The sequence below is a fragment of the Megascapheus bottae genome, chromosome 15, assembly GCF_031878675.1.
Source record: "Megascapheus bottae isolate mThoBot1 chromosome 15, mThoBot2.hap1, whole genome shotgun sequence".
Taxonomy (NCBI): Eukaryota; Metazoa; Chordata; class Mammalia; order Rodentia; family Geomyidae; genus Megascapheus; species Megascapheus bottae.
The window spans coordinates 45,913,965-45,932,598 of NC_143523.1; the positions used below are offsets into that span (position 1 = coordinate 45,913,965).

General features: G+C 51.5%; 1 protein-coding gene across 4 annotated transcripts; it reads left to right on the forward strand.

Annotated features, from left to right (window-relative positions):
* Window positions 1-2,476: 2,476 nt before the first annotated feature.
* On the forward strand, window positions 2,477-18,597 carry Zswim8 (zinc finger SWIM-type containing 8). 4 transcript variants are annotated; one of them, XM_090346570.1, is made up of 26 exons: window positions 2,477-3,186; window positions 5,565-5,718; window positions 5,961-6,055; window positions 6,226-6,398; window positions 6,571-6,678; window positions 6,804-6,885; window positions 7,006-7,126; window positions 7,727-7,928; window positions 8,078-8,253; window positions 8,603-9,593; window positions 10,266-10,397; window positions 10,537-10,716; window positions 10,814-10,997; window positions 11,222-11,320; window positions 12,761-12,885; window positions 13,305-13,545; window positions 13,640-13,798; window positions 13,879-14,107; window positions 14,259-14,548; window positions 14,696-14,919; window positions 16,157-16,648; window positions 16,864-17,047; window positions 17,145-17,321; window positions 17,449-17,568; window positions 17,901-18,011; window positions 18,120-18,597. In XM_090346570.1, exons 1-26 carry the CDS (start codon window positions 2,970-2,972, stop codon window positions 18,578-18,580), a joined length of 5,727 nt encoding a protein of 1,908 aa, XP_090202696.1. In that variant the 5' UTR covers window positions 2,477-2,969; the 3' UTR covers window positions 18,581-18,597. The 4 variants fall into 4 exon arrangements, with proteins under 4 accessions (XP_090202696.1, XP_090202697.1, XP_090202698.1 ...); XM_090346571.1 differs by having other exon boundaries at window positions 2,478-3,186; window positions 16,864-17,023; XM_090346572.1 differs by having other exon boundaries at window positions 2,478-3,186; window positions 17,833-18,011; window positions 18,120-18,416.
* Window positions 18,598-18,634: the final 37 nt, after the last annotated feature.

The window sequence follows — 18,634 nt, forward strand, 5'->3', positions numbered from 1 at the left end:
CTCAAGGGTAGAGCTCTAGCCTTGAGAAAAGTCCAAGGACAGTGCTCAGGCACTGAGTTCAAGCCCCACGACTGGGAAAAAATATATATATCAGACCAAGCTGGATGTGGTGGCTTATGCCTGTAATCGTAGCTACTCAGGTGGCTGACATCTGAGGATCACAGTTCAAAGCCAGCCTGGTCACTAACGACCATGAGACTCTTATCTCCAATTAACCACTAGAAAACCAGAGGTGGTGCTGTGGCTCAAGGGTAGGGAGGTAGCCTTCAGCTGAAGAGCTCATGGACAGTGCCCAGGCCAAGGGGTAGGTCAGTAGCCTTGAGCAGAAGAGCTCAGGGACAGTGCCCAGACCCAAAGTTTAAGCCCCACAATCAGACCACATTAAAAATGGGAGAAACAACAAAAAAATAGGCTGGGAATATGGCTTACTGGTAGAGTGCTTGCCTAGTATGCATGAAGCCCTGATTTCAATTCCTCAGTACTACATAAACAGAAAAGGCCAGAAGTGGTGCTCTGGCTCTTGTGCCTATGTGGTAGCCTTGAGCAAAAGAAGCTCAGGGAGAGTGCCCAGGTCCTGAGTTTAAGCCCCAAAACTGGCAAAAAATAACAAAAACCTCTAAAGCTCTGGTAGTCATTTTCTAACTCTACCTGGAAGTAATTTTTAGAACTGTTTTATCATTTAAGTATTACACTAGCTTCTCCCCTAGACTCCCAAGTGGTGAAACAGAGATTTGTTTGGTGATTAACTGAGTAGTCTGCTCACATTTCTGAAGTTTTCTGCTCCTTTGTCTGATCCCCTGATAAGATGGTCCACTACATAATTCGTTATGTCTACTCTGCCTTCAGGCATAAAACAGTACTTCTTCCATCAAAAGTGGCTCATAGAGATTAGTCTTTTTTAATGCATTAGTGGGATAATTATTAAGGTAAAGAGGAGTTCTTCCTGATCCACAGGTAATTACCTCCACAGTTTTTTTTTTTTTTTTTTTGCCAGTCTGGAGGCTTGAATGCAAAGCCTGAACACTGACACTGAGCTCTTCTGCTCAAAGCTAGTGCTCTACCACTTCAGCCACAGATCCATTTCTAGCTGGTTTTAAATTGATCCACAGATCTCAGTCTCCTGAGTATCTAGGATTACAGAGCCACCAGCCCTTGGCTTTTTTTTGGGGGGGGGGTGGTCACGGGGCTTGAACTTGGCCTGGGTGCTGTCCCTGAGCTCTTCTTCTGCTCAAGGCTGCCACTCTACCCTGGGCCTGGACATTGTCCCTGAGCTCTTCAGCTCAAAGCTACTGCCCTACCCTTGAGCCAAGCTCCACTTCCCATTTTCTAGAGGTTAAGAGTCTTTTGTGCTGGACCTGGCTTTGAACCTTAATCCTCAGATCTCAGCTTCCTGAGTAGCTAACAGGCTTTTTTTTTTTCTTCTTCTTCTTCTTTTTAAATGCTAGAGATTGAACCAAGGGCCTTGTACATCCTTAACAGACCAGACACTCTTACTGTGGAGCTATATTTGCAGCCCCAATTATGGTTATAAAGATCTCAAAATATGAGTTTTATTCATCATTATCTTCAGTTATAGTATTTACAACACTTGTTTTTTGTTTGTTTTGCCAGTCCTGGGGGCTTGAACTCAGGGCCTGAACACTGTCCTTGAGCGTTTTGTGCTCAGGCGAGGACTCTACCACTTTATCCAAGTACTACTTCCGGCTTTATCTGTGTATGCAGTACTAAGGAATGGAACCCAGGACTTGGTGCATGCTAGGCAAGCACACTACCACTACCCCACACTTCAGACCCAGTATTTATAACTTTTGCATGTGTTCCACTAATGAACTATACACCCATTTCGTACCATCTAATGTATCAAGAAGCATTACAGTGTTACAAATTTGTTTTGTTAACATTATATGGCCATATAACTTCTTTTTTTTTTTTTTTTTGACAGTCCTTGGCTTGAGCTCAGGGCCTGAGTACTGGCCTTGGATTTTCTCAAGGCTAGAGCTCTACCATTTGAGCCTCAGCACCACTTCCCGCTTTTTTCTATGGATGTGGCACCACGAAATAGAATTCGGGTCTTCGTGCATGCTAGGCAAGCACTCAATCACTAGGCCAAACTCCCGGCCTGGTTTCTTTATAATTGTTGTGCATTTATGAACAATGGACGGGTCTAGGTACTTTCATTCTGTTAAAAGAGTATATAACACACAAAAATAGGTAAGCATTTCACTATGTTCAAAGGCCTTACTAACAAAAAGAACAACCATTTTCTGAACTCAAAAGCCTTTCCTGGTGTTTCCCCAGTTATCGTCTAGATAAAGCCGGCTTGTGGACTACAAATCCCACAAGGCGATGCGGACGTAGGGCCTATCCCGAGTCAGCACAATAACTCGACCCAGTGGTTCCGGTGCCGTCTCCTGTCAGCCTACAACTCCCGAAATGCATCACAGCTGTTTATCCGTAAGAGGACGTTATGAACACCGAGCTACTGGTGACATCTCTAGTTGTTTCCTTTACCGGAGCTGGATGCTTGTTAGGGTGTCTGATGGTGGGCTCGAGAAGACAGCACAAAATGCCGCATAAACAAACATGTCCCCTGCCCGCGCCCGTACCTCATCCAGTTCAGCAACGCGCGAGGGCGGAAGTGGTGATGGCCGGCGCGGCCGGAAGTTCAGATCAGCTGATGGGGGAGGCGGCGCCGCAGCCGCTAAGAGGCCCCGGCCGTCCAGCGCTACGTCCGGGCCCGGAGTCTCGAGGACCGGCTACGATCTCCGTTCGCACCTCGCTGTTGGGCGAGGCTTGGTCCCGTCTCTCTCCCAGGCCCGAGATCCTCTCCCGGCACGGCCGCCCTGAGCGCTCCGGCCACCCCCAGCCCCGGCTCGCCCCTCAGGCCCCGGGCCTCCCCTCAGTCCCCGGCCGGCGGCCCAGGCCCCGGGCCCGCGGGGGGGGACCCAGCCCCGGGGGGTGCGGGCCCCATGGAGCTGATGTTCGCCGAGTGGGAGGACGGAGACCGTTTCTCGTTCGAGGATTCCGATCGCTTTGAGGAGGATTCACTCTGTTCCTTCATCTCGGAGGCCGAGAGCCTTTGCCAGAACTGGCGGGGATGGCGCAAACAGTCCGCGGGGCCCAACTCCCCCACTGGCGGCGGCGGCGGCGGCGGCGGTGGCGGCGGCGGCGGCGGCCGAATGCGAGGTGAGGGGGGCGGCGCGGAGGAGGGGAGCGCGGGCCCCGCTCGGGCCTCGTCCGGGAGCTGTCCGGGGCCGGGAGCTGTCCCGATCTTGAACGGATTCCGACGGGGAGCTGTCCTACTCTTGAACGGATTCAGGGCTCGTTTTTCTGACTTTATCTGGATGGGCTGGCTTCTTCACAGTGTGTGTGTGTGTGCGTGTGTGTGCGTGTGTGTGTGTGTGCGCATGCATGCGCGCGCGCGTGCGTGCGGGGTTATGTGATATATGTTTTGTGTGCGTCGTGGCAAGGAAATCCTGAGTTTGAACAGAAAGATCTCTTTGCCGTTCCTCTCTGCCTTAGAGACAAAGTAAGAGAAGAATCGGTTCTCTACCTCCGGGTTGAGACTTCGACAAACCTGAAAGTAGACAGAAGAGAATGTGGTTAGGGGGCAAATTGTGAAGTGACCGCTCGAGGTGCGTCACTCCGTTGCAAAATGGATTGGGAGCTTGTTGCAGCTGGGTGTTGACTTCTGACCCAGGCTGCACCAAGAATGGATCCCACCAAAGGAAGTGAACTGGCCTGTGCGAAGAGAATCTATAACTCACAGGGTTAGCTTCGAGGTTTGCCGAGACTGGGAGTTCTAGGAGTTCTAGCTTTCCCTATTTGAAGCGTGAGCAAGAGTGGGCTTTCCTAAAGTATTCTCGTCGTGGTCGTGGTCGTCGTCGTCGTCCTCCTCCTCTTCCTCTTTTGTTGTTGTTTTGTTTTATTTTTTTTTTCTGTGAGTTTCTTTTATTCTTGGGCTTACACTGAAATAACAGATTCGTACTGTGAAGAATTTGCTTTGTTGAAGGGAACGGAAAGGAGAGTATAAGGAGAGTATATAGAGCTCCTCAGGCTTGGGACCCCACCACATCTTTTTCCCAGCCTTGCACATGGCAGTTTTTGCCCTGGGCCTCAGTGAAATAGGCTTCCTTCAGCAGTTGAAGGATTGAGTTTGATTCTATTCAGATTATTTCCCAAGAGTCCTGTTTTCCAAATTGCTCTGCAGAGATTTCTGGTGCCCCTTTGATATGAAGAAAAATTTGTGTCACTTTCTAGTAGTAGAAGTGGTGATATTCAGCCTTATTTGGAGAGAGAACAGAAGTTGTACACACACACACACACACACACACACACACACCCCAATCATAACTTCCACTTAGTGTAGTCTGTGGTTTTCTTGCTTCTTTCATATTTGTATATATGGGTGGTCTTAGGGCTTCGAGCTCCTTCATTTTGAGGAAAGTAATTGAAGTCAGGGTGATGACGATTGTCAATATATTGATCCTTTCCTGGATAGATTTAGGCCTGTCATTTTCATGTCATTTCTACCCTAGCTTTTCAGAGCTTCCTTGAGTTGTTTACTTTCGAAATAAAGGCTCTAACTTTTTTTTAAGGTTCTTTTCAGTTAGGATTTGCTGAGTAGTCTTCTAAGCCGCCCATTTGATGATACATTCAGTCTTACGTTATTATTTTATTTTGAGTAAAACCATGGAAAGTCTTCTTGAGTGCTTACTACATTCCTACTCCAGGTGATGTCAGGAGCAGCAGCTAAGTCCCATCCTCTGGGACAGCTGTCTTCCCCTGAGAGTTTCCATTATGGGAAGTCAGCATTTAGGTGTTGCCAGAGGTCTCTGTTTAACTCTTTTGAGCTTCTTTTTGAGGTTCCTAATGAACTAGCCTAGCTTTTTTTTTTTTTTTTACTCTGGCCTAGCTTTCCTCCTTAGATGGGGGCCTGAAGCCATGTAGAGAAAAGGGGGGTGGTGAAAAGGCAGTCAGAAAGATGAAAGCCAGAGGGGAAAGATAGCAACAAAGTCATCTGAATCCAAAGGGCTGGGAGAATGTGGGAAGTTTGATAGTGTGTCCTATGGACAGGTTACTTGCTAGATAGAGGAACACAACTCTCTGGCCAGGAGTTTCCTAGAATCTCCCTGGTATCTTGTGTTAGTGGGCTATAGTAGCAGTCTGTGGGGTGTGAACTACCCATCTCTCTTTCCCTAGAAAAGATTTTTAAGGGTTCGTGTAACCTCATATGAAGGCCCTGGGATATATTTTCTTCCCTCCCTTCCTTCCCTCCCTTTGCCAGTCCTGAGGCTTAAACTCAGGGCCTGGCACTGTCCTTGGACACTTTTGCTCAAGACTAGTGCTCTGCCACTTGAGCTATAGCACCATTCCCTGCCTTTTCTGAGTATGTGGTACTGGGGAATTGAACCTAGGGCTTCGCGAGCACTACCACTAGGCCACATTCCTGGCCCTCATTTCTTTATTCATAATGAAGGGGGGGCCTAGAATAATGGCACTGACGTTTATGGCCTTTTTCATTTCCCCCTATTTTCTTCCACTCCTAACTTTTGTTTCCCAAGATGGACTGGTGATCCCATTGGTGGAGCTGTCAGCAAAGCAGGTGGCATTTCATATTCCATTTGAAGTGGTGGAGAAAGTTTACCCTCCAGTGCCTGAGCAGCTTCAGCTCCGAATTGCTTTTTGGAGCTTCCCTGAGAATGAAGAGGACATTCGGTGAGACCAGAGGACTGCTGGGTGGGAGTGAGGTCCCACACTGGCTGCTGGGATTTCTGTAGAACAAAGGAGATATTGTATATGAGGCTGTGCTGTGGGGAAGATAAGAGAAGGAAGGAGGACCCGGGATTTCCCCCAAAAAGCAGTGATAGTGGGAGAGAATGTGTCTAGGACATTGTGGTCCCCGACAAGGGTGAAAGATTATTTGTTAGTTTGTTGCCATGCTTTCTTTTTGCCCCCAGGTTGTATTCATGTCTGGCCAATGGCAGTGCAGATGAGTTCCAGCGAGGAGATCAGCTGTTTCGCATGAGAGCTGTGAAGGACCCGCTGCAAATAGGTAAGGATCCCATCATGCCCTGTGGCAGCCTTGTGCCTCCCATCACCTGTGTTATAAATTAAAGGCCATTGCAAGAAGGTGGAGCAGGTTGTTGAATAACTACCAAGCCAGGAAGAACTGAGGGCAGGTCTTGTTGGCTCTTTCTTGACCATACCCATATTTTTCCCCAGGGTTCCACCTGAGTGCTACAGTGGTGCCACCTCAGATGGTCCCTCCCAAAGGGGCCTACAACGTGGCTGTGATGTTTGACCGCTGTCGGGTTACTTCCTGCAGCTGTACCTGTGGGGCTGGGGCCAAATGGTGCACCCATGTCGTGGCACTCTGTCTCTTCCGCATCCACAACGTGAGGCCCTCCCAATTTATTCTGGCCCTATCCTACGCTCCATCCCCCCCTTCTCTGCTGCATGCCTGGCCATAACGTGAGCCCCTTTGCCTCCCCTACTCTGCCTATCTGTTCCTAGCTCCAGCTTCAGAAGGCCTTTTCTCAGATGGTTTTCTTTCTGTCTTCCTTTCAGGCTTCTGCGGTCTGTCTGCGCGCCCCAGTTTCAGAGTCCCTGTCTCGATTGCAGCGGGACCAGCTGCAGAAGTTTGCTCAGTATCTGATCAGTGAGCTCCCTCAGCAGGTGAGTGAGCTTGGCACACCCCTGACTCTTTTGTCTTAGGATTGCACATCAGCCATCCTATTAGGCCAAGGCCTCTTGGATTGATTTGTGTTCTGCTCTCTCTGCCTTGGCCCCTTTCTCCCTAGATCCTCCCTACAGCCCAGCGTCTCCTGGATGAACTTCTGTCCTCTCAATCAACAGCCATCAATACGGTGTGTGGAGCCCCAGGTGAGTGTGTGAGAAGGGCAGTAGGTAGACAGCATGCTGGGGGACTAAAAGCTTCCTAATGTAGTGGCAGATAAATCTGGACCCCATGCAATAGGTGATTGACTACCTGTCATTTCCTAGACCCCACAGCAGGGCCCTCAGCTTCAGACCAGAGCACTTGGTATTTGGATGAGTCCACACTCACTGACAACATCAAGAAGACACTACACAAGTTCTGTGGCCCTTCCCCTGTGGTCTTCAGGTGAGTTCCATCTTCATATCCCAAGTCTGTGGTGGAGGAAGACCATTCTTGTGCTGCTGGCATATCCTTTGTTCTATTAATGCCTTGATCCTCCACCTTCTCTTTCCAGAACTGGCATGGTACCTGGCACACAAATGTCAAAAGGGTAATCTTGCATTGTCAGAGTGTTGTGTTCTTATCTAACTAGAGCAAGAGTCCTTTTTCTTCTTTGACAGATCAGGAAATTGAGGCAGGGAAGGATTAAGAATTCTTGTAGTAATTGGGGACCAGTGGCTCATGCCTTTAATCCTAGCTACTGAAGAGGATGAGGTCTGAGGATCATGGCTCAAAGCTAGCCCATTCAGGAAAGGCTGTGAGACTTATTTCCACTTAGCTACCAAAAAAGCTGTAAGTGGAGCTATGGTTCAAGTGGTAGAGGAGCCTTGGACATCAGGCCCTGAGTTCAAGCCCTAGGACTAGAACATACAAAAAAAAAGATGTTTTTTCATGGCCATCCTTTGCCCTTTACTCTATTTTGAGACAGCGCTTCCTTTGGACGAAAGCCCTGTTGCGCTTTCACCTGTGCATTCAGCCCCATCTTCTGTTCCACTCCTTTCACAGTGATGTGAACTCCATGTATCTGTCTTCCACGGAGCCTCCAGCTGCTGCGGAATGGGCATGTCTGCTGCGCCCTCTCCGGGGCAGAGAGCCAGAAGGCGTCTGGAACCTACTTAGCATTGTGCGAGAGATGTTCAAGCGGCGGGACAGCAATGCTGCCCCCTTGTTGGAAATCCTCACTGATCAGTGCCTCACCTATGAACAGGTATTTCTCTTAAGTTGGGTAGGAAGCTTCACAGTGGCTTCTTCCCTCCCTCCCCTCGTTCTTCCCTCCCATTCTTACTGCAACAATGAGGTGGGGGAGAAATGCTCTTTCTGAGCTAGCAGCTTCAGTCCACCACCCTGTGTTTCTAGATTACAGGTTGGTGGTACAGTGTGCGCACCTCGGCCTCACATAGCAGCGCCAGCGGGCACACGGGCCGTAGCAATGGTCAGTCAGAGGTGGCAGCCCACGCGTGTGCAAGCATGTGTGACGAGATGGTCACACTGTGGAGGCTGGCTGTGCTAGATCCTGCTCTCAGCCCCCAGCGGTAAGTCTTCCCCAGACTCTATGGAGTACTGATGGGACCAGCCCAGAGCAAATCAAGCTCCAGTATAATACTACATTCGGAGCACTGGGATTGGGGGACGGGTTAGTGACCAGGGACTTAAGAGTCCTGTTTCTGAGTGGCTTTTTCCTTTCCTAAGTAACATCAGTTTCTCAAAGTTCCTCTGATGCCTATTGCACTGATGTCTATATATCTAGCTCAGGAAGTGCAACTTCATGTCCTTTCTCTATGCCTTCTTGGTGGAGTACCCCTACTCCCTGCCCTCCTTTTCCCTAGCAGTGCAGACTGCTGGCTTGTCCCCTGAACAGCTTCCTACCTTCTTTTCCCACAGCCGGCGGGAACTGTGTGCGCAGCTGCGCCAGTGGCAGCTAAAGGTGATTGAAAACGTAAAGCGAGGGCAGCACAAGAAGACCTTGGAGAGGCTCTTTCCTGGCTTCCGGCCAGCAGTGGAGGCCTGTTACTTTAACTGGGAAGAGGCCTACCCACTTCCTGGTGTCACCTACAGTGGCACTGACCGGAAGTTAGCCCTGTGTTGGGCCCGGGCCCTGCCACCTCGGCCAGGAGCCTCCCGTTCTGGAGGCCTGGAAGAATCCCGGGATCGGCCCCGACCTCTTCCTACAGACCCAGCTGTGCGGCCCAAAGAGCCTGGGGCCAAACGCAAGGGATTGGGTGAGGGGGTCTCGTCACAGCGAGGGCCCCGCCGCCTCTCTGCTGAAGGGGGAGAGAAGGCTTTGCATAAGATGGGTCCAAGTGGGGGCAAAGCCAAAGTCCTGGGTGGGGCTGGCAGTGGGAGCAAGAGTTCAGCGGGCAACGGGAGCAAGCGACGGCTGAGCAGTGAAGACAGCTCTCTGGAGCCAGATCTGGCAGAGATGAGCCTAGACGACAGCAGCTTGGCCCTGGGTGCAGAGGCCAGCACATTTGGTGGATTCCCGGAGAGCCCTCCACCTTGTCCTCCCTCTGGTGGCTCCCGAGGCCCTTCTACCTTCCTCCCTGAGCCTCCAGATACATATGAAGAAGATGCTGGTGTGTATTTCTCAGAAGGGCCTGAGCCTCCCACAGCCTCTGACGCACCCCCTCGCCTCCTACCTGGAGGAGTATGTGCTCGAGATGACCTCCCTTCCACGGACGAAAGTAGCAGTGTACTCCCCAAAACCAAGGAGGCCTCCCCTGCAGTGGGAGAGGAGGATGACGATTACCAGGCATATTACCTGAACGCCCAGGATGGGGCTGGAGGCGAGGAGGAAAAGGCGGAGTGCGGGGCTGGGGAAGAACATGACCTATTTGCTGGGCTGAAGCCATTGGAACAGGAGAGCCGCATGGAGGTGAGGGGACTGAGGAAGGGAGGGTGGAGCGGGTGTTATTCAGCCTCTGCTGGGAGAGGCCCTCTGGCCTTAGTTGGAAATGACCGAATCCCATAGCGACATCTTCACTGACCTGGGCACCCGCCTTGATTCTCTTCCCGATTCCACATTGGTTGTGGAAATTGTAGGTTGTGCCACTGATGCACAAGACTTTTCAGTGGATTCCATTGTCCTTAGAATAAAAATGCAAGTCCTCAACATGATGGGTGAGGCTGCTTTCTGTTCGGTCTTTTCTGGTCTCTGTAGCTTTGTCTGGCTCATCCATTCCTCATCCTCCATGTAGGTGGCTCACTCCTAGAGTCTTCTGTATTCCTCCTGCTCTGTATTTTATATGGCCTTTCTGACTAGAGTGTTCTCCCCTCTCACCTGCCTGGTTAACTCCTGTCCCTTCTCTGAGTCTTAGAGACTTTAAGGACCACATCTTGTGGGAGTATTCCTCCTCTGCCCCCAGCCCTACTTGCTTCCTTCACAGTAGCTTGTGTGTTCATCCCCTTAGCCCCTGTGGAATACCCAGGAACGGCACAGGGCCCAGCTTATAACAATCACTTAAGGAGTATGTGCTACGTAATGAGCATGGGGTTCTGCCCATGCAAGTTGGGTCTTTAAGCCCCGTGGTCCATGTCCTCTCTCCAGGTGTTATTTGCTTGTGCTGAAGCCCTGCATGCACATGGCTATAGCAGTGAGGCCTCCCGCCTCACTGTGGAGCTTGCCCAGGACCTGCTAGCCAACCCACCCGACCTCAAGGTAGAGCCGCCCCCTGCCAAGGTGAGAGAGACCTCCTTCTTCTATCTTCTGGCCACCACGCACCCCTGCTCCTCCATGCTGCCCCAAGTGAGAGTCTCCCTCTACCATCACAGAGGTGAATCAGACTCATTTGCTTGCTTCCTTGCACTTCTCTCTCTAGGGCAAGAAGAACAAGGTATCCACAAGCCGTCAGACCTGGGTAGCTACCAACACCCTCACCAAGGCAGCCTTCCTGTTGACAGTGCTAAGTGAGCGCCCCGAGCACCACAACCTGGCTTTCCGAGTTGGCATGTTTGCCTTGGAGCTACAGCGACCCCCAGCGTCTACCAAGGCCTTAGAGGTCAGTGGTTCCATCTGTGCCCGGTTCTTTAATAGTCAAGGCGACCCTTGAGCCTCTGTTGACGTATAGGAGGTCTGAGCTCCGTCCTTGCCCTCAGGTGAAGCTGGCATACCAGGTGTCTGAGGTGGCCGCCCTCCTCAAGAAGATCCCTCTGGGTCCCAGTGAGATGAGTACCATGCGGTGCCGAGCGGAGGAGCTCCGGGAGGGTACCCTCTGTGACTATCGGCCTGTGTTGCCCCTCGTGTTGGCCAGCTTCATCTTTGATGTTCTCTGTGCTCCAGGTGTGGTGCCCATCCCTACCGTGATTGGGGTACTGGGAGTAGTATGTGGCAGGGGTAGCTTTCCCCAAGAGAAACCCAAGAGTCCCCGGATTGTCTGAATCGTTTTTAAGATGAGCCCATCAGGCAGCTTCATGGATAGGTTTGGAATGATGAGAGTCTTGGGTTTTCTTGCACTTTCCCCTGGGCTCCTTCTGTCTGCCTGACTTATTCTACCTTTCACCTAGTGGTTTCTCTCACTGGTTCCCGGCCCCCAAGTCGAAATTGGAACAATGAGATGCCTGGAGATGAGGAGCTGGGATTTGAAGCAGCAGTTGCTGCCTTGGGTAAGTCAGGCAGTGTCTTGAGCATGTCTACCAGCTTAAGATTAATCCAAGTTTTGAGGGACAGGAGACTTGGATCCTGTTCCCAAGGGTTAAGAATGGGAATCAGAGCTGGGAGTTTGGCCTAGTGGTTGTCTAGCATGCACAAAAACCCAGGTTCGATTCCTCAGTACCACATACATAGAAAAAAAAAGCCAGAAATGGTGCTGAGGCTCAAGTGGTGGAGCTCTAGCCTTGATAAAGTCCAAGGACAGTGCTCAGGCCCTGAGCTCAAGCCCAGGACTGGCCAAAAAAAAAAAAAGGAAGTCACTACGATATGTAAGCTAACTTTGCCCATAAGATAATCAGGAATAAGATGGATGCCTGATGGCTCACATCTGTAATCTTAGCTACTTAGGAGGTTGAGATCTGAGGATCACAGTTAAAAGCCAGCCCAGGCTGTGAGAATCTTACCTCCAATTAACTACCAGAAAATCAGAAGTGGAACTGTGGCTCAATGTGATGGAGTATTCTCCATGAGTGAAGAAGCTTAGGGACAGTGCTCAGGCCCTGAGTTCAAGCCCCAAGACTGGCATAAACAAACAAATGCAGGGGTCAGGAGTGTGGCCTAGTTGTAGCATGTTCACCTAGCATGCACAAAGCCCTGGGTTCAATTCCCTGGAACCACATACACAGAGAAAGCCAGAAGTGGTGCTGTGGCTCAATTGGCAGAGTGCTAGCCTTGAGCAAAAGTGTCCAAGGACAGTGCCTAGGCCCTGAGTTTAAGCCCCAGAACTGGGAAAAAAGAAACCCTAAAATGGTTGAAAGGCCTTTGAAAACAAATGCAGATATATAAGAGCAGCAAAACAAAAATTTAGGGAAATGTCTCAAAGAGGTGATATTATACGAGATATAGTTTAGAAAGATTGGTAAGTTCTGGGTAGGGCAACACCATGAATAAAGACTCGGCTATAGCCAGGTGTAATGATATATGTCATTACTGCTCAGGATGCTGAGAAGGAAGATTCCTTGAGGCTGTGAGTCTGAGGCCAGCTTGGACAACGTAAATCCAGTCTATTGAAAAATTAAAAATAAGCCTGGCACCAGTGGATCACATCTGTAATCCTAGCTACTCAGAAAACAGATTTGGAGGTTCAAGGTTTGGAACCAGCACAGGCAGAATGGTTCGCTAGGGCTAACGATGTGGCTAGAGTATCAGCCAGCCAGTAATCATAAGGCTCTTCCATACACACCCCATAAACACTCAGCTCATCATCAAGTTCTCATGTGAGTGAGAAACTCTGCTTCCCTAAAGTTGAGCGGAGCATGTTTAAGCCCTTGAGAAGCAGATGGAACTTAGGTTGGGAATTCTTACCTCACATTCTGGTAGCTGGCCCTGACCTGTCTTGCTCTCGCTATCTTGGGAGTTTGGTTAGTCGTGACTCCCACGTGTTCACCTCACAGGCATGAAGACAACAGTGAGTGAGGCAGAACATCCCCTCCTGTGTGAAGGCACACGTCGGGAGAAGGGTGAACTGGCACTGGTGCTTATGATCACTTACAAGGATGACCAGGCCAAGCTCAAGAAGGTAAGGGACTGAGGTACTGGGCTTTTGTCACATACAGAGCCAGCAAATGTCACCACCTTTCTCCGAAGTTTCCAGTACAATGAGAAAAGTACTATTCTGCCCATAGGAGGTATCTTGGGGACTTCTCATAAAGAACAAGAGACCAATGGTTCTTATAGGTGTGCTTGGGCATGAGGTGGAAGAAGAGAAGCAGAGAGCATAAAGTCATTCATTCATTTATTTCAATGTTTATTGAATATCAGTATATTCAGTCTTGAGGTAAGTGTTAACGGAGGATACCGAGACATGTAAGCTGGGAGGTTATCCTGTAGTTCTAACTGGGGAAAGCTTTCTGAGGAGGTAGCATTAGGCTGCTTCAAGGAGAAAGATCATGGAAGTCAGGACAGAGGACATCTTGTCACTGCTTCTCTCTCCTTCAGATCTTAGATAAACTCTTGGACCGAGAGAGCCAGACACATAAGCCACAGACACTGAGTTCATTCTACTCATCCAGCCGCCCGGCCACAGCCAACCAGAGGTCTCCTTCTAAGCACGGGGCCCCGTCTGCTCCAGGGGCTCTGCAGCCACTGACCTCAGGCTCTACAGGGCCTGCTCAGCCAGGGAACGTGGCAGGGGCTGGGCCAGGCCCCACTGAGGGGTTCACAGAGAAGAATGTGCCTGGTGAGGTGGGGGCACTGGGCAGGGGGATGCGTGGTAGGACCCGTGTTGGGTACCCTTTCCTGGGCTCATCTCAGTGTCCTCTTCTGTCACTTAGAAAGCTCCCCACATTCCCCCTGTGATGGTATCCCACCTGAGGCAGCCTTGACCCCAAGGCCGGAGGGGAAGGTTCCCAGTCGCCTGGCACTTGGCAGTCGTGGAGGCTACAATGGACGGGGCTGGGGATCTCCAGGGAGGCCCAAAAAGAAGCACACAGGTGAGGGAGGAAGGATATTCCCATGGTTTGAGGTGTGATTTCAGGAACACTTGAGACTGATTTTGTTTTGGGGGACTCAGGTATGGCCAGCATTGACAGCAGTGCCCCCGAAACAACATCGGATAGCTCCCCCACCTTAAGCCGAAGACCACTGCGAGGTGGCTGGCCCCCCACTTCTTGGGGTCGAGCACTAGACAGTGACAGCATCAGCAGCTCCTCATCAGACTCGTTGGGTTCCTCATCTTCCAGTGGAAGTCGCCGAGCCAGTGCCAGTGGAGGGGCCCGAGCAAAGACAGTGGAAGTGGGCAGGTCAGTGGGAAGAAACACCTCTCTCCTGTCCAGCCTGCCCTCAGATCCACAGCCCTCGTGTTAGCAGCCACTGATCCCAGTGCCTCCCCTGTCTCTCCCAACCTACCTAGAAAGAAATCACAAACCTGTCCCTACCCCATTGCCCCGTCAGGTACAAGGGCCGCCGCCCCGAGAGTCACGCCCCCCATGTACCCAATCAGCCATCAGAGGCGGCTGCACACTTCTATTTCGAGCTGGCGAAGACAGTGCTGATCAAGGCAGGGGGCAACAGCAGCACTTCCATTTTCACACATCCATCTTCCTCAGGGGGCCACCAGGGTCCTCACCGCAACCTGCACCTTTGCGCCTTCGAGATTGGGCTTTATGCCCTTGGCCTACACAATTTTGTTTCTCCAAACTGGCTCTCGCGTACCTATTCCTCACATGTTTCCTGGATTACAGGTACAACCAATGTCCTGATTTGGTTATGGGAAGGGGGCTAACTGGAGGAAAGGGTTTTTGGTGGCATTACTGATTAGATAGAAATCATCCATGTGCCCCAATGGTGCCCACACCAAATGACTTCACTCTTCTCTCCTTTCCTCAAAGGGCAGGCAATGGAGATTGGCAGTGCGGCCCTTACAATATTGGTAGAATGCTGGGATGGGCACCTGACACCCCCTGAGGTCGCCTCCCTGGCTGATAGAGCATCACGGGCACGAGACTCCAATATGGTGAGGGCTGCAGCTGAGTTGGCCCTAAGCTGCCTGCCTCATGCTCATGCGTTGAACCCCAATGAAATCCAGCGAGCCTTGGTGCAGTGCAAAGAGCAGGTATTTGGGTAGGGAGGTTGGGCATGGGGAAACTATAGGGCCCGGCTCCTTGGTTTATTTTGAGACAGTGCCTCACTAAGTTGCCCAGTCTGTCCTTGAACTGGTGTGCCTTCTGCCTCAGCCTCCCGAATAGCTGGGATGTAGTATATGTTCTGTTGAACCCAGTTTGAAGGCCCAGTTCTTGACGGCCATGTCTTAGAGTTTACAGTGTGTCTTAACTTGTCCTTTCATGGTAACGTTTTATGTATTACAGATTGAGTATCTTAATGCTTAAGACCAGAAATGTTTCAGATTCAGATTTTGGAATATTTGTTCACACATAGAGAGGTATTTTGGGGATGAGACTTAAGTCTTAGCATGCAATTTATATTTCATATATAACATACCCATAGCCTGAAGCTAATCTGAAAATTATTCTATGCGGTATTAGGGATTGTACCCAGTGCCTTGTGCATGCTAGACAAGCAACTCACTTATGTAAATAAATTTATACCTGAAACTGAGTTTTGTGGTATTTTCATATGTCATGTTAGTGCTCAAAAAGTTTTTTATTTTGGTCAGATGTTAGTCTATGCTTACCATCCCAGAACTTAAGAGGCCAAGGCAGGAAGACACATAGCAAGACACTAAAAAAAAAAAAAAAGTCCTAGGTGCCGGGAGCTTGGCCTAGTGGTAGAGTGCTTGCCTAGCATGCGTGAAGACCTGGGTTCAATTTCTCGGTACCACATATATAGAAAAAAGTTGGAAGTGGTGTGGTGCACGTGGTAGAGCTCTAGCCTTGAACAAGAAGTTCAGGCCCTGAATTCAAGCAAAAAAAAAAAAAAAGTATTAAAATAGGAGTTTGGAACACTTTGGACTTTTGGATTAGAGATGTTCAACCTGTAATATGCTTTTATTTCAAGTTGTTATATCCTTATAACTTTATAATCCTGAAATAGGATTATTCCTGTTTCCTAAGTAAGGATGTAGAGGTGTATGATTTCGGAATCAAGATGAAACTTAGGGCTCAGAGAGATCATGAGCTTTGGATGGGAGCAGTGGGTTAGAATTAGTTAGGAACTTGACCCGGGGTCTTAACTCCATTGTAAGTATTTATTCAGTGGCTCCAAAAGACTCACTGCTCTGATCCCACCCTCATGCATCAGCCGGCCTTTAGGGAGATAAAGGAATGTCATCTAACTCAGGAAAGTTCCTTCACTTCCTTCCCCGTTTAACACTCTGTGCTCCTCCCTTCCAGGACAACCTGATGTTGGAGAAGGCCTGCATGGCAGTGGAAGAGGCCGCTAAGGGTGGGGGCGTGTACCCCGAGGTGCTCTTTGAGGTTGCTCACCAGTGGTTCTGGCTGTATGAGCAAACAGCAGGTGGCTCATGCACAGCACGCGAAGGGGCTACAAGCTGTGGTGTCGGGGGGGTCAGGGCAGCTGGGGAGGCTGGACGGGGACTGCCTGAGGGCAGGGGGGGCCCAGGGGCTGAAGCTGTTACAGTGGCAGCGGCGGCAGCAGTGACAGCAGCAGCCACAGTGGTTCCAGTTATTTCAGTGGGGTCTAGTTTATATCCAGGTCCAGGACTGGGGCATGGTCACTCTCCTGGCCTGCACCCCTACACTGCTCTGCAGCCCCACCTGCCCTGCAGCCCCCAGTACCTCACTCATCCAGCTCACCCAGCCCACCCCATGCCTCATATGCCCAGGCCTGCCGTCTTCCCAGTGCCCGGCTCTGCATACCCACAGGTGAGACCAGTGTTCTGGGGATGGGACATGTGGGAGAAGGCGAGTTTGTGGGGGTTGGGATGGGGGTACTCTGGGGGTACATGGAAATCCAGAAGTTCTGAGGGGGGTGGTGTTGGGAGCCTGGGAGAAGCAGCAAGGCAGGGATCCATTTGTGGGATGAAGGGGAGAGCTGCCTCCTCACCTGATGTGTTGTCTTCCTTCTCCACTGCCTCTAGGGTGTGCACCCTGCATTCCTGGGGGCTCAGTACCCTTACTCCGTGACTCCTCCCTCTCTTGCTGCCACTGCTGTGTCTTTCCCTGTCCCTTCCATGGCACCCATCACAGTCCACCCCTACCACACAGAGCCAGGGCTCCCGCTGCCCACCAGCGTGGCCTGTGAGTTGTGGGGGCAGGGCACAGGTGAATGGAAGGGAGGTCTGCTTCACAGGGGAGGTAGGAAGGGTACCTCTCACCCTCTTTGGACTGAGATCTCACATAGCTTTCGTCCCACCCTCAGTGAGCAGTGTCCACCCAGCATCCACATTTCCAGCCATCCAGGGGGCCTCTCTGCCTGCTCTGACTACACAGCCCAGCCCTCTAGTGAGCGGGGGCTTCCCACCGCCCGACGAGGAGACACACAGTCAACCCGTCAACCCACACAGTCTGCACCACCTGCATGCTGCCTACCGAGTTGGTGAGAGGAGACTCCTCCTGTACTCCCCCCCCTCCACGGCTGGGCCAGAGGCTCTGCAGTGGACTCCTAAGAGCTCGTGGTAGAGGGTAAGGAAGCTCCCCATCACGTGCCCGCCCTTGTCTCCCAGGAATGCTGGCACTGGAGATGCTGGGTCGCCGAGCACACAACGATCACCCGAACAACTTCTCCCGCTCCCCCCCCTACACTGATGATGTCAAATGGTTGCTGGGGCTGGCAGCAAAGCTGGGTAACACCTTCTCTCCTCAGGACCATTGTCCGCCCCCCTCCACTCCCCTACCTTCCTATCCCAGACCTCCTTCCTAGCTCTTGCTCAGAGTTGAGGCCTTGGTCCGGGTACGTGTGCGTGCGCGTGCGCAGGGGCGGGGGGCTGCCTCGGCTCCTGGGGTGGAGGGAGGCTCTCTGCCAGGTCAGATGTGAGAGTTATGAAAGTTGGGTCCCTAGAGCAGAAGGGGTCACCCCTGTCTCATGCCCCTCCCCCCTGCCCCCCCAGGAGTGAACTACGTGCACCAGTTCTGTGTGGGGGCAGCCAAGGGGGTGCTGAGCCCGTTTGTGCTGCAGGAGATCGTCATGGAGACACTGCAGTGGCTGAGCCCCGCTCATGCCCACAACCACCTGCGTGCCCCCACCTTCCACCAACTGGTGCAGCGCTGCCAGCAGGCATACATGCAGGTGACAACCTAGGACGTGTGGAGTGGGTGGGGTGCCCAGCAGTTGTGGCTGAGGGAGGACGGGCTGGCGTCTGTGCTTGCACTAAGGCTGACGTGCCTTGTCCTCCAGTACATCCACCACCGCTTAATTCACCTGACCCCCGCCGACTACGACGACTTCGTGAATGCGATCCGCAGTGCTCGCAGCGCCTTCTGCCTGACACCCATGGGCATGATGCAGTTCAACGACATCTTGCAGAACCTCAAGCGCAGCAAACAGACCAAGGAGTTGTGGCAGCGGGTCTCTCTCGAGATGACCGCCTTCTCCCCCTGAGTCTGGCCCCCTTAGGGCCCTGTTCAGGGACCCAGGCCTGTGGCAGTATGGGCCTCTCAAATAGAGGGAGTGAGTCTTGGCTGGACAGATCATGCCCGCTCAGTTCCCTGGTAGCCCAAACAGGCAGCTGCTCTTGGACTGTAGCTTGGGGCGAAGATGTCTCAGATCCGAGAAGCCCCGGGCAAGGGGAGACAGCCCTATCTGGGAGGGGGCGTTGGGTGACCTCTGGTATTTATTTGGCATTTATAAATATATAAACTCCTTTTGTACTCTAGTCTTCTGGGCCTTTTCCCTCTTTGCGCAGTTGAACC